Source organism: Vombatus ursinus, unplaced genomic scaffold (assembly GCF_900497805.2).
Source record: "Vombatus ursinus unplaced genomic scaffold, bare-nosed wombat genome assembly UNPS02014160.1, whole genome shotgun sequence".
NCBI lineage: Eukaryota > Metazoa > Chordata > Mammalia > Diprotodontia > Vombatidae > Vombatus > Vombatus ursinus.
In genome coordinates, this window is record NW_020953938.1 from 356,379 (window position 1) to 372,035 (window position 15,657).

At 39.6% G+C, this 15,657-nt stretch overlaps 1 protein-coding gene across 1 annotated transcript in view; it reads left to right on the top strand.

Moving 5' to 3' along the window:
- The first annotated feature begins 93 nt into the window (after positions 1-93).
- The window catches only part of TTC13 (tetratricopeptide repeat domain 13), a 41,775-nt gene continuing 26,211 nt past the window's right edge, over positions 94-15,657 (top strand). The window contains exon 1 of the mRNA XM_027859191.1: positions 94-361. Within this exon, the coding sequence (XP_027714992.1) occupies positions 94-361 (268 nt within the window). The remainder of the gene's footprint in view (positions 362-15,657) is intronic.

A 15,657-nucleotide genomic window follows, 5' to 3' on the forward strand; every position in this document is an offset into this window, starting at 1 on the left:
CCCACGCCTCCCACCTGCCCGGGCAGCGGGCTAAAGGCGGGGAAGCTCGAGTGGCGAGGAGAGGAGCCGGTCGCACATGCGCCTTGAAGGAAGATGGCACCTGCCGGCTGCTGTTGCTGCGGCTGGGGCGGCGCTGTGTCCGCAGCCGGCGCTGCCGGGCGCCTCCTGGCGCTGCTGCTCCTGGGGTCCCTGTCCGCCGAGCTGCACCCGGGAGCCCTGGGCACCGAGTACTACTCGCCGCTGTCCCTGCTCAAGCAGGAGCTGCAGCATCGGCAGCAGGCGGCGCCCGGGGCCGGCGGAGGCGGAGGCTGCGACCCGCATTCTGGGGACTGGGGGGACCAGCCTTCATCGGAGTGCAGCGGTGAGTAGGCAGCAGCCAGCGGCGCTGGGGGCCCAGCCCGAGTCCGAGGCGCGGTGCCCGGCCCGAGCTGGGGCAGGGGGAGCTGCCGAGCGTCGGCAGTGGAGAGGGGAGGACAGGGTCGGACCTGGGGTCCCTGGGGAATGACGCGGGCAGTGCCCCCAGGACCGCGGCCGCGGGTCCCGGAGGCGCCCGAGCCTCCGCTGTCTTTTCCCGGGGAACATAACCTCGGGCCCCCCACGGGGAATCGCGCCCGGTGCCGCTTTCCCGCCTCTGCCGCCCTCCCTGGACTTGCTCTAGCTCTTCTCTGCTGCAGCTCCCGAGCCTTCACATGGGCGGGAGGGAGGGCACCCGAGAAAAGCGAGGGAAACGTCCTCAAATTCAAGGCTCCCCTCCTCGACCTTTCCCGGGCTTGGCCAGCCGGGGTGCAGTGCGGTGCGGCGAGGCGGGTCGGGTCGGGGTGGGTGCGTCCTGGGGAGGAGCGCAGGGCAGCCCGGGGCGTCCTGGGGCCGGCGGGGGGCCGGTGTGAGTGACACCTGCCCGGCTCACCTTCTAGGCTGAGGAGCGCCGTGAGCGAAGCCCTCGAGACACCCATCCCTCGCTGCTTCTTTGTGCTCCGAGAAGGACGCCAGCTATGTCCTTTTCCACGCAGAAACCGGTGAAGGGGAAAGCACCCTTTGTAAGGGCAATGGAAAGGACCCTTCCCCAGCCCCTGCCTTCGTCCCCTGTATTAAACACAATCTCAGAAATCCACATCCTCAGAGGGGGAAAAGAAAAAAAGGAGGGGAAGAAACTTTTTTTTCCTTCTTCTTTATTTTCAGTCATCAAAACTGACCTGTGATCTTCTTGTAGCTTCAGAGAGGGTAGAAGAGTTCTGCAGGCTTTGGACTGTGTGTATCAGAAGTTGTGTGTATAGTGGAGATGAGCCAACTCATTCATTAAGCCTGAACACTACTGGCCTCAGTCTAATAAGTAATGGGAAATGTTTCAAAGACAAAGCAAGTATTGCCAGTAGATCAGGTGTTAATTGTGTGTGTGTGAAACTTTCTGATATTTAGTTGTTAGTTACAAGTTTCTTTTCAAAGGCATTATTGGGTAGGAAAGTGAAGGGATTCTCTGCCCCCCTCCCTCCCCTTCGTAGGTTTGTCTGAGTTAGTGAAGTGAATTTGCAAGGATTGCAGTTAGCTGGGGTTTAGGTGGCTGCCAGCAGTTTTATTTTGCATTGCTTGTATCAGTGAGTAAAATTAAGATTTGTAAGGGAGAAATTGGGCTAGGATTAGCACAGCCTAATTTGCATGAGGTAGACAAAATCTGAGGGGTTATGTCACTTTATTCTGTTGATAGTCCTTTTTTGGGAGGAAGAACGACTTGTGCAAGGAGCGTACTACAGAAGTAGTAGAGCCACTTACACTAGAAACTTAAGGCTAAGAAGAATGTAGGTGGTGGGGAAGTAAAAAAATGGGAAATGTGAAATTACACTGGGGAACTCCACATCATTCTGTAACATCAAGGCCTCTGAACATTCATTTGAGCTGACTTGGTGACCTGCACATCACTTGCCCCAACTCTTCATGCATTGTCTTCTATTAAAGTTCTGTTCTGCTGCTTCATGGTGGCATGGAGATGACCCTGGATTCCTGAAGGCTGTCAGTGGGATTCAATCTCTGTCTGGCCCCTTCTGGGTGAAGGACCTAGGTGCTAGACCTAGGCAGTTATCTGAGGTCTCCTTTACTTAAATTCATCCTTACTGATCACCAGAGGGTTGGGCACCTCGTGACTTTTTTTTTTTTTTTTTTTGCCCTGGCAGTTCATGGGATCTGTATAAGAAGGGGAATACCCACACTAGTTAAATCATGGGTCCCTGAAATATTAAAATTGGTGAAATGACCAAGTGTGTTAAATGATAGAAAGGAAAGGAAACAGAGTTAAAATTTTTCTTATTCTATACGATTATTCTTTGAGAATCTACTGCGGTGTCATTCTTAAATTCAACTTTGTAGATTCTTTGCAAAAAATTCTCAAACTCAGAAATTGTTTGACCCTCTCTGTCCTTACTTTGATGTTCTCCCACCTTCCTATACATCTTTATCTACTTCCCACTTCCACTTTAGGCTAAGAGAGCACCAATATCTTCATGTATCCCATCTTCTATTTAAAAGCAAAACAAACAAACAACAAAAAAACTTCTACCCTTTGTATGTCTTCTCTTTAACTTCTTTTCATCTTCTTGCACTCTCCACTAATTTGGCTCCTCTAGAAGACACTGAATTCCTAACTATCTTCTCTAGTATCAATTGCATTTTCTCTCATTCTGCCCAACACACTAGGCTAGGAGGAGGAGTAACCATATTCCTTGTACCTCACTGCCACTTCTAAATCCTCCCTCTGGATCGATGGGTAACTTTTTCTCTTAAATTCATTCTCTCCATCTATATCATCCTATCCGGATCCTAGTTACTATTATTCGCCATTTTCAAGGTCATTCTTCTTTCAAAAGGGTTTTAGAATATGGCTTACAACTCTAACCCTTATCTTCATACTTAGGGACATAATGATGATGATGGAATAATAATAATAATAAAATCTAACATTTTGAAGTACTTTAAGGTTTGCAAAACAGTTTACATATTATTTCATTTGATCCTCACAAGAACCTTGTGTACTTCATGTTAGTAATGCCCCCATTTTACAGATGAGGAAACTGATGCTGAGTGAGGTTAAGTGGCTTGACCAGGGTCACAAAACTAATAAGCCTTCGAGACAAGATTGAGACTAAGGTCTTCCTGACTGAATCCAGCACTCTATTTGCTATGCCTCTCAAACACCCTGGCCTTCCAGTTCATTAATCTCCTCACATCCTATGATCTCTACTTTTACTGTGCCACACAGAGAAATAATCATATCCTTGATCTTCCTATTAGCTATAATGATGATTTGGCTTCCCTTATTCAAAACTGAAATTCTTATCTCACCACAATTTAAAAATTTTTTTTGGTTTTCTTTTAAACTTGACAAATACCAACAAATACAAACATTTCCTTATAAAGATAAGAATAGAAAAAAAAGAATTGTATACTACAAGGTCATGAATCTCATTATCTACAGCTTTTTTTTTTTTAAGTATATATTCTATTCAGCATGTTAGTTTCAGAACTGTCTTGCTTGGAAGACCATAAATTCCTGCCTTTCATCTTTCTTCCTTTTTCACTTCTAAATATATTCTTCCTCTTTTTGCTCTACCCCTCCATCATCCTCTGCTCTGACCTTTTTTCCCTTCACAATCTTGACACTATAAGTGAGCCTGGTCAAATTTTCACTACCCTTACCTCTTAAACCCCTAGTCCCCTTGTCCTGTTTTCTCAGACTTTTAATAGCTGTGTGTCCCTAGGTAAGTCACCTAAACCTGTCTGGGTCTCGGTTTCTTTATCCACGAGATTGAGAGGGTTGGGCCCTCTAAGGTTCCTTCTAGTTCTGACTGGATGATCCTTTGAACTTTGTGCTAGGCATCTGTCTAGAATTCAGGGGTGGGGAACCTAAGTCCTCAAGTGTGGCCCTTTGATTGAATCCAAACTTTGTGAAGGGCCACACTTGAGGACCTAGAGGACCACATGTGACCCCGAGGCCCCAGGTTTCCCACCGCGGTAGATGTTCCGTAGGTACCTTAAATACAACATATTCAAAAGAAAGCTTGCTGTATTTTCCCATTACCATACCCTTACTCCTTACTTCCCTTTTTCTATCAAAAGCATTACCATTCTTCCAATTTTGCAATTTCACAACCTCAGAGTCTACTTAACTCTTAACTTTTTCTTTCCCCCTCCCTTCCTTTCCCAGCCCTTGAGGAGATAGTAGAGTCAAGTGGACAAATCTTGATTCTTCCTCCATAGCACTTAGTTCAGTGTCTGGCATAGAGTAAGCTGTTAATAAAGGATTTTTTTCATTCATAAATTCACCGTATCGCTCACATTGGTTTTTTCTACTCAGGAAGCCATCACCCTAATTCAGGCCCTCATCACCTTTCATCTAGCCTGTTGCAGTAATCTCCTAAATATCATCCCTGCTTCTCTTCCTTCCAGTCTATCTTCTACATAGCTGCTAAATTGATATTTCTAAAACATAGGTCTGATCATGTCACTCCCCTGCTCAAGGAGGTTAATCGGCTCCCAGTTGGCTTCTAGGATAAAAATAGAAACACATCATAATTTAAAGTTATTCACAATGTAGCTAGGGCCTATCTTTCCAGATTTTCACATTTCTAAACCTCACATATACTGCCTAACTTGTCTGTTTGCTGTTCTTTATATGTGACAAGGCGTCTGGCAACTCACAGCTTTTATTCAAGCTTCTCCAATACCTATTGCACTCTCTTGTGCTCTCCGTGTGTGCTCTCCATCCTTACCAATACCTCTAGCTCCCTAGAATCCCTAGTTCCTTTTAAGCCCAACCCACTTGCCACTGCTTACATAAGACATTTCCTTATCCTCTCTTTAAAATTACTTTGTATAAATTCTGTATTTACTTATCTGTGTAATGTGTGTTTCCCAATGGGATGTAAACCCCTTGTAGGCAAGAAGCTTTGCTTTTATCTTTCCCAGTGCTTACCACAGTGCCTTTGAATGCTTATTGAATTGAATCAAATTCATTCAGATTGACCTTCAAACTTTTTCAGGGAGATCAAAGAAAGAGGAAATTAGAAAGAGGCAATCTAAAATACTTTTATGGCTGATAACTTATTTTTTATTAGGTTAATCTCCTGATTTTAGTCTTCCCCTAATTTCTTTGAATTTTTAGGATCTTAGAATCAAAATTTTAGAGCTGGAAGAAACTTCAGAAACCCCGAGTTCAACATTCTCATTCTTCAGATGAGTTATCTGAATCAGAGATATAAAGTGACAGAAGTACCCAGGGTTGCAGTTATGGAGTGTCCCTGGGAAGATTTGAACCAGGTTTTACTTTCAGTCCAGTGACCTATCCTCCAGGCCATGCATCTTCTCCTGGACACTTAGTTATTTTGACTATTATACAGTGTTCAAAAAAAATATGAAAAATGCGATAGTGTCTCAAGGAAATAATGTGATTGCCTGGAAGTTGGGAGGTAAACTTTCTTTTTAACTCTCCTTCTGCGTCTCTGTGTTGCCTGGTGGAATCGGTTATATTAAATGCTTAGGTATACTGAAGTTATAAGCCCTGGCAGATAATTTTTGTGACATATTTTGAGATCACCAAATAAAAAAATGAAAAAACATTGAGTTGAAGTTAGGAAGCCTAGATTCTAGTTTCTGCTGTACTCGTAATCTATGTATGATGCGGGGCAAGTTATTTAATCTCTCTTAGTTTCTTTTTTGTAAAAGGAAGGAATAATAATAACAGCTAGCACATTGGTTTGCAAAGATCTTCATATTTGTTCTTTCATTTTGTTTCTTTTTAAAAAATTATTTTAAACACTCTTTTCTTTTTAAATTTTGAGTTCCATATTCTCTTCCTCTCTCCCACCTTTTCTCTACCCGCTGAGAGGGCAAGCAAAATTATATCAATTATGCATGTGAAACCATGCAAAACATTTCCATATTAGCCATTGCAGAGAAAAAGAAAATGAGAAAGTTAAACTTCAATTTGCAGTCAAAGTTCATCAGTTCTGTCTCTAGATGTAGATAGCATTTTTTTCATCATGAGTCCTTAGGAATTGTCTTGGGTCATTGTATTAATCAGAGTAGTCAAGTGTTTCACAGTTGATCATCATTACAACATTGCTCTTACTGGGCACAATGATCGACAGGTTCTTCTCACTTCACTTTGCATCAGTTCATATAGATCTTCCCGTGTTGTTTTTTTCTTCTGAAACCCCCCCCCCCCCCCATTTCATCATAATCATATGCCACATCTTGTTCAGCCATTCCCCAAGTGATGATCACCCCCTCAATTTCCAATTCTTTGCCACCACAAAAAGAGCTGCTATAAATATTTTTGTACATGTGGGTACTTTTCCTTTTTCTTTGATCTCTTTGGGATACAGACATAGTAGTTGTATTGATGGGTTAAAGGATACACACAGTTTTATAGACCTTTGGACGTAGTTCCAAATTGTTCTCCTGAATGATTGGAGTAGTTCCTAACTTCACCAACAGTTTATTAGTGTATCTATTTGCCCTCAACCCTTCCAGAATTTGTCATTTCTGGTAGGTGTGAGATAGTATCCCAGAGTTGTTTTAATTTGCATTTCTCTAATCAGTAGTGATTTAGAACATTTTTTCATGTCTGTAGTTTTTATTCCTTCCGAATACCTCCTGTTCATATTTGTTGACCATTTATCAATTGGGAAATGGCTCTTATTTTTATAAATTTGACTCAGTTCTATACTCAGTGTACATTTGAGAAATGAGGCCTTTTTTTAGGGAAACTTACTGTAAAACATTTTGATATTACTTCATTGTCTGTGGTACCTTTTTTATATTTTTATATATAATATAAACATTATATTTATATTATATAATATAGTTATATATTATATATATAATATAGTTTTTGCAAATATAGTTTCCTTAATTATCTATTTTAATTAGGTCTATTTTGTTCAGTTAGTATTTTTCTTTGATCCGTAGGTTGTAGCTGTTTTCATGGTGTTTTCTGAGTTTGTGTCTTGGTCTTCCCCACCACTGTAGTAAATTTTTATGCTCAAGTTCTTTTTTCTTTTCTTTTCTTTCTTTTTTAAAAATTTTCCAGTCTATTTCTTGACTTTGAACTTTATGTTAAAGTTGGTCTCTGCTCATCTTGGGTGGGGAGGCACTGTTGGAAGCTTCAGGTTTTTTGGGCTGCAGTTTTCAGAGCTGGTTCCGGGGGTCTGCAAGTTTTTGGCACGTCTGAGGCAGTATGATGTGGGGAGAGGTGTGGTTACTGCTCTCCTGTTCTTGCTCTAGTCTTTACCCTGGAAGGGCACCTCCTCCCCTGCAGCCAAAAGTATCGGTGCTCCTCTCTGCCTTGGAACTGCAGCCAGGGCCCCTGCTCCCTTCTCAGATGAAGGCCTCATTTCTCAAATATGTAGGAAACTAAGGCAAATTTATAAAAATAGGACCTGATTCCTAACTGATAAGTGGTCAAGGATATAAATAGGCAGTTTTCAGAAGAAGAAATCAAAGCTATCTATAGTTGTATGAAAGAATGCACTAAATCACTATTGATTGGAGAAATGCAAATTAAAACAACTCTGAGCTCCCAGCTTATATGTATCCGTAATGATAAATACTGGAGGGGCTGGAGAAAAATAGGTACACTAATACACTATTGGTATGGTGGTGGACTGGGACAACCACAAGCTCTCCTCTCCACTCTAGAACCGCAACCCAGAACTGTATATGAGCAGTAGAGCTGCCAGTCAGCTCCAGTTGCACCCAGTGCCAGCAAAGGGTTCCCTGTAATCTCTTTCTGACCATTTGTCTGCCACTCTTACTGTCTGGGCTGAGAGCTCTGGAAGCTGCTGTTGCTGCCATCTTGAAGGCCTGCTGCTGGTGCTGTTGCACTTTGGACAGGCCTCCACTGTGGTGTCATAGACCTCTTCTGCCAACTTCCTAAGTTCTCATCCTGACCTTTTGTTGGCTTTGCTGCTCCAAAATTGTATTTGAGGCATTATTTTAAAGTTGTTTGGAGGGGAATGTTAGGAGAGTTCAGTTGGGTTGCTGCTTGTCCTCCACCATCTTGGCTCTACCTACATTTAATCTTCACAACCACACTGGGACATAAGTGCTATTATTATCCCCATTTTACTGTTGGGGAAACGAGCAGACAGAAGTGAAGTGACTTGCCCAGGGTCACGCAGCCAGTAAGTGTCAGAGGCCAGATTTGAACAGTCTTCCTGACTCTGCGTCAAGTACTTGAGCCACCTAGCTACTTCTGTTGGTCATGTGGGCTTAATCTTTTCTTGTGTTATGGATTTCTTTGGTTGTCTGAAGACTATGGAATCTCAGGAAAATATTTTTGAATGTTTAAAAGGAAACACATAGGATTACAGAGGATATCAATTCTATTAAAATATAGTTTTCAAAATATTTTTAAAAAATAAAGGTTCTTGGACCTTAGGTTTAGAACTAGATGGTCTTTAAGGTCCCTATTTATATTGATGAAAAAATTTTAAATCTCAAATAAATTCAGCTGGAATCCTATTCCTGACCATACTTTTTGTAGTCAGAAATATCAAATATCAAAAGTATTCCTTTAAATCATAGAATTTTGATCTGGAAGTGAGATGATCTAGTCCTCTTTTAATAGACGAGGCTCCTGAACTGTACACGGGCCAGGCAATTTGTCCAGTGTTTAACAGTGGCAAAGCCAGAATTGGAACCCAGATCTGCTATATCTACTCTGCTTCACTGCACACTGGGGCTCATTTGGATCAGTGACTTCCGTTCTGTTTGCTACAAACCACTTAATACATTTTGCATGTTTTTTTGGAAGAAAACTCATAGGATGAAACCACTTTATTTTATTTGTATTTTGAACTTAATGAACACTAAGCAAGATGAGCATTTCATATATAAATCCAAAAAAGAGGGCTGTATATGCAGCAGTGAATCTGTGTTATGAACAGCTTGCTATTCACTTTAAGCACATAACAGATTCTCCAAAGTTGCCCTGCTTTTCTTTGTTTTCCACTGACCTTCATTCTGTTGTCTTCTATGCATTTTAAAAAGCGCTTCAGTGAACTTTTTCAAACTTAAAAAAAAATTGGTAAACCCATTGCTAGCCTCCTTTCTCCTCAATGAACTCCCCACCCCTATGAAAGAAAGACAAATAGAACCCTTGTATCAGCTGTGCATAATCAAGCTAAACAATTCCCCATGTTGGCCGTGTCCACAAATGCATGTCTCATTCTAAACCTTTAGGTCCTCACCTCTCTGTCAGGAGGTTGGTAAAGTATTTCAGTGCCGGTCCTCTGGAGTCAGGGTGGTTGTTTGGTGGATGAGAGTTCTGAAGTCTTTCAAAGTTGTTTTTCTTTACGGTATTGTTGTTATTATTATAAAATCTTCTCATTTCGCTCTGTGTCAGTTCATATAAGATTTTCCAGGTTTCTCTGAAACCATCCATTTCTTCATTTTTTATGTCATACATTACATTCATGTACCATAGTTTGTTCAGCCATTCCCTAATTCTTCCCATTTCCCCCATCTTGACATTATAGAAAGAACTGGTATTGGTATTTTTATTTATATGTGTCCCTCTCTTTTTTTGGAAATCTTTAGGATATGGACCCAGTAGTAGTATGGTTGTGTCAAAGGTTATACACAGTTTAATGACTTTTTGAGTATAGCTCCTACTTGCTTTCTAAAATGGCTAGACTAATTCACATCTCCATCAGTAATGTATTAATGTACATTTTTCCACATCCCCTCCAACAATAGTCATATTTGTCAATCTTATGAGTGTCAGGTGGAGCCTCTGAGTTATTTTAACTTGCATTTCTCTTATTAGTGTTTTGGATGATTTTTTCATGTGATTGTTGAAAACTTGGATTTCTCCCATTGAGAACTACCTGTTCATATATTTTGACCATTTATCTGAACAAAACAATTTTTTAAAATATTTTCTATCTCTGTATTTTTGTTTACTGCTTCAGGTAAGTCTTTTCCTTCTTGTCTTGATATTTAGTGTGACTTTTACATAAAGTTAAGTGAATTTTATATCTTTCTATCACCTTAGACACTTTTTTTTCCTGGTTCTGAACAGTGAAATTCCTGCTTCTTAATGCATCCTGGGCTTTTTTCTTATCTGATTGCTAACATCAGCCTCCATCCCAGTTGTATTATTTTTAATCACACCTTGTTTAACTTCTTAATTATGTACACTGACTAATTTACTATTTAAAGTACAGTATTAATAATCATTGAAATGAATGACTTAGGAACTTATTTCCCCCTCTTATTTTTCTCAATATGCAAAAGCCGCTGCCTTTCTTATTAAGTAGTTAATTTTTTTTTTCCTGATATGATAGGTAACAGTTTGATTTCAGCTCTGTGTCTTTTAACCTATGTCTTGATGGCCGTCCTCATGCATAATACATCCAGAAACCAGTCATCTAAATTGATGGAGCATCAGTAGAATGCTTTTGGAAAAGATTACACAGTTTTAATAGATTTATAGTTCTAAATGTTTTTTTTTTCACACTGTTCAGAGTAACTAAATATCAGACCTTCATAATGCTTAAATAAAATTAATCAGGTACTCTTTGTAGGCAAGACAACAAGGTAACAAGCATTTAGTAAGTGTACCAAGATGGGGCAGGTAGGTGGTGCATTGCATAGAGCACTGGGTCTGGAGTCAGAAAGACCTGAGTTCAAATCAGGCCTCAGACTCTTACTGACTGTGTGACCCCTGGCAAGTTACTTAACCCTGTTCGCCTCAGTTTCCTCATCTGTAAAATGAGTAGGAGGAGGAATGGTAAACCGCTCTACTATCTTTGCCAAGAAAACCCCAAATGGGGTCACGAAGAGTCAGATATGACTGAGCAACAACAAAGTATACCAGGATTTGTGCTAAGCTCTAGGGATACAAATATAATAAAAATAATAAATAATATAATAAAAAAGAAAGACAGTCCCTGCCCTCAGTGAGCTTATATTCTAATCAGGGAAGACAGAACACAAAAGAGAGCTGGAAAAGGGGGCGGTAAGAGTGGTAATGGTGTTGAATAGTTAGAAGCACAGCTTCTATGTACTTTGACTTTGCCCTTCTATTGGAGGTATGCCATATAGAGTACACTTGTGAAAGAAAAACTTGTCAGCTCTCCAGGTGGTTTTAGAAAGATAATTCTGTAACATGATTAGTATGAAGATGATGGATCCTATGGCCTATGGTGTTTGCATTCTGATTAACTCTCCTGTACCCTTCACAAATTCCTGGTCTTCAGAGTGCTATCTTTGTCTTTTAAAGCAAAACTGTTGTTTTTGTATCTTCTGTTAAACATTCACTTTTTCTTTAGACTTATGAGTCAAGTTTTTGAACTTTGAAACCATTAGGATGGCAGATATGTTAGCTGGAAATCACCTAGTTCAGGGCAGGGCCACATGTGGCCCTCAAGGTCCTCAAGTGCAGCTCTTTGACTGAATCCAGACTTCACAGAACAAATTCCAATTCAGTCAAAGGGCCAAACTTGAGGACCTAGAGGGCCACATGTGGCCTCAAGGCTGCAGGTTCCCCAGCCCTGACCTAGTTCAATTTTACAGATGAGGAAGCTGAGCACCAGAGAGGTTAATTTGCCTTTATTCATTTAGAGAGTTATTTTTTTAAGAAGCAAGCCAGGATTAACACCCCAGGCCTAACTTTCTAATTTTCCTATTATGCTATAGTTATAAGACATCATTTAAAAAGAGAAGAAAAGAAAAACAGGCATGGCTATTGTGAAGAGTAAGAATGATATACCGGCTAAACAATTATTATTATTGTTTTACATTTAATTTTTATTTTTTCCTCAATTACATGTAAACAAGATTTTTAACATTTGCTTTTTAAAAAATTTTAGTTCCATACTCTCTCCCTCTCTCCCTCCCTCATCTTCCCCCTCCTTGAGAAGGCAAACAGTTTGATACAAATGATGTGTGTGCAATCGTGCAAAACATTTCCATATTAGCCATTTTGCAAAAGAAAATGCAGACCAAAAAAAACCCAAGAACAATAAAGGAAGTTTAAAAAACTGCTTCAGTCTGCATTCATAGGCCATCAGTTCTTTCTCTGGAAGTAGACAGCATTTTTCATCACAAGTCCTTTGGAATTGTCTTGGTGATTATATTGATTGGAATAGCTAAATCATTCACAGCTAATCATCTTGCTACGGCTGTGTACAATGTTCTTCTGGTTCTGCTCACTTCGCTTTGCATTAGTTCAAAGAAGTCTCCTCAGATTTTTCTAAAACTATCCTCCTCACCTTATAGCAAAGTAGGATTCTGTCACAATCATATACCATTTATTTATTTAGCCATTCCCCATGTGATGGACATCCCCTCAATTTCCAATTTTTTGCCACCACAAAAAGAGCTTCTATAAATATTTTTGTACATGTAGATCCTTTTCCTTTTTTTTTTTTTTTTAAATCTCTTTGGGGTATGGACCTAGTACTGGTGTTGCTGGGTCAGAGGGTATGCACAGTTTTATAACCCTTTGGGCATAGTTCCAAATTGCTCTCCAGAATGGAGAGCACCAACAATGCATTAGTGTCCCTATTTTTCCCCATCCCCATCAACAGTTGTCATATCCCTTTTCTGTCAATTAGGCAATATGACAGTTGTGAGGTGGTACCTCAGCATTGTTTTAATTTGCATTTCTCTAATCAAGAGAAATGTAGAGCATTTTTTCATATGACTATAGATTTGATTTTTTCTTCTGAAAACTGCCTGTTCATATCCTTTGATCACTGATCAATTGGAGAATGCCTTATATTCTTACAAATTCAGCAAAAAACAATTATTGAAAAAAATTTTAAAGTTTGTTTTTAAAAATAAATATATCCAGCTAAGCACAAAAATAGATTGGCTTACTTAAAAGCTTTCTGTTTCATGACACACAACTTTCAATAGATCTGTTTCTTTGTGGATTAGTATAGATGTTCAGTTCTTAACCTTTTTAGTGTCATAGGCCCCGTTAGCAAACTGTTGAAACCTGTGGACCCCTTCTCAGAATAATGTTTTTAAATTACTGAAGGCAATGCTACATTTTAGTTAGAGGTTAATGAAAATAAAGATGTAATTTTTTCCCATCCAAATTCATGGACCCCTTAAAATCTATCCGTGGACTCCCAGGTTAAGAACTCGTATTCCAGATAATCTTGCAAACTCATAAAATATTTTGGAATAGTAAATGCAATTTGCAAGGAAGCGGGGTCTTTTTACCTTTGTGTACTTTGCACATCTTGTTATTGATGTGTTTGATATTCATTCTGGGGGGCTGGTTTATTATAATTTTTTGCTATTTCCTACGTTGCCCCTGTGAGGTAAGTCCAGCCCTATGAAGTACAAAGGGCATTAGTGCCTTTGCCAGGGAGCAACTTATTCAGGGTGATGGTGGCAGATCTGGGATCAGAACTCAAATGTCTTGAGTGTTTCCCTTGTTGCTAGATCCACTGAGTCATACTGTTTCCTATTTTGATCCCAGATTGCAAAAGACCCAGAAAAAGAAACTGTTTAGAGTTGGCTAGAAGTCAAAAACATCTGATCTCTCACAGGAGAGCAAAGTATGAAAACTGATAAGGAGAATTTCAAGGCCTTTTCAGATTTTTATTGTTATGATTTGGAATGTAGAACAGAACTCTTTTTCCTCCAGGTAATCCAAGGTGTTTTACAAATCCTAAATTGCCTAAAGTGTATCAACCTTCATACCATATATCTCCCACGCAGGTAGGTAAAGTGGAATTATTAAATCTTTTCCTTCATTCAAGACTATTGGTGATAAAATAACTCGTAGATAATGCCTGGGGATTGGAATAGCTGTTAATTGAGCTTGTTAAGCAAAGAAGATGGTCCCTTATCAAGGTCCTTTTTCTCTTTGATGCTTGATGGGGGGGAAAAAGCACTGAAAAAAGGAAGAGAAGATAGGTTCAAAAATAAATAACATACAGTAACCTGATGCTGTGTAGTTACCAATATGAGTATGTCACATAAATCACAGAATTTGAGACTTGGAAGCAAGTTTAACAACTATCTATTCAACCCCTAAACTGTGAGCTTGGGCAAGTCAGGTAATCTCATGGAGCCTCAGTTAATTCATCTGGAAAATGGGGATAATTAGCAGCTCCCTTACAGAGTTGTGAGGATCAAATGAGATAATGTCTTTAAACTTTAAAGTCTTATGAACCTTAAAGCACTATATGAGCATACCTTGGACAAGTATCTGCTTATCAAAAGCTAATACTTTGCATGACAGAATCAGGATTCCAAATTATCCTCAATGCTAGAATAGTAAGCCAAAACCCAGAAGATGACATTTACATAATCATAAGATTGGGAACTTGTTTTGACAGTTTAATGAACAAAAGCCCTGGGATTTTTAGTTCACTGTGAGATAAGTTAATGTATTGTTAGTCTAAGTTAATATGTTTACGGTGTCTAGATCCAAGGAGCTAATATTCCGTTTGTCCTCTATAGTAGTCAGATTGTATATGAAGTAGTGGTTATCTCACATCTGAAGTAGTGTGCCCATTTTTGGTACTGTGCTTTGAGGGGCATTGATAGATTCTGCTACTTACTGGCTGTGTGACCTTATAAGCAAGTCACTTAACCTCTTTGGGCCCTTGTTATCTCATCTGTAATATGAGGGGGCCGTATTTGTGACCTGTAAACCCCCTTTCAGCCCTATATCTATGATCTTGTGCAGCTCAAGGAACAGCATTTGAAATCTAAAAATTAAAGCAGCAGCTGTTAATAGGTAGAGTGAGAAAAGTTGACTTTCAACACTCTAGGAGCATCTCTTCATCTAGAGATAGCTAGCTGGAATCCATGTTGTATTTGAAATGGTTTAAGGAAATGAAAATATTAAGTGCAACATGATGGCTGTCTTTAGACATTGAAAGAGCTGTCATAAGCCACAGAAAGTAAACTTTTTTTTTTTCTTCAAAGATCAATGGGTGAAAGTTCCAAGGACACAAATCTTGATGGAATAAGGAAGGGCTTTCTAATAGCTTATGGTAACAAATTCCTTATCATTGTAAGTTTTCAAGCCAGAGGTTTAAAATCTGTTTTGAATGGTTTAAAGTAGAGTTGTCAAACTGGTAGCCAGTGTTGCCAGAACCAGATTAAAATGTAATTGGGAAATATTTAACAAAATAAATAAAATTATACCAAAATATAGATAACATTAAATCTTAAAACTAAGTCAGCATACGGCCCATGGGGATCTTTATGTATAGTCCCCCACTGCCTTGTGTTTCTATTTGAGTTTGATAACACTGTTTAGAGGAGATCCCAGCATATAAGGGGAGGTTGAAGTAAATGGTCTCCTAAGGTCCCTGATAGCTCTGAGTCCTTGATCTACACTTAGCTGTTATACCATTACTTCAAACTCATATAGTTAAGATCAAACTAAATTTTTTTGAGGAAAGGTATCTTTCTTCTGAATTCCTGTTTTCTCCCAATGATATAGTAGTCCTACTCACTCAGACATACACACAAAAATGACCTTTTTATCCTTGGCTTTTCATTCTCAGTTCTCTACCTTCTCTCCCTATCCCTTTACCCCCTTTTCTGGTCAGGAGTAAAATCCTATCAATTTTTCATTTAGTATTTTCTCATTTTTCCCATTCTACTAAACCCTATTATGGATGCTTC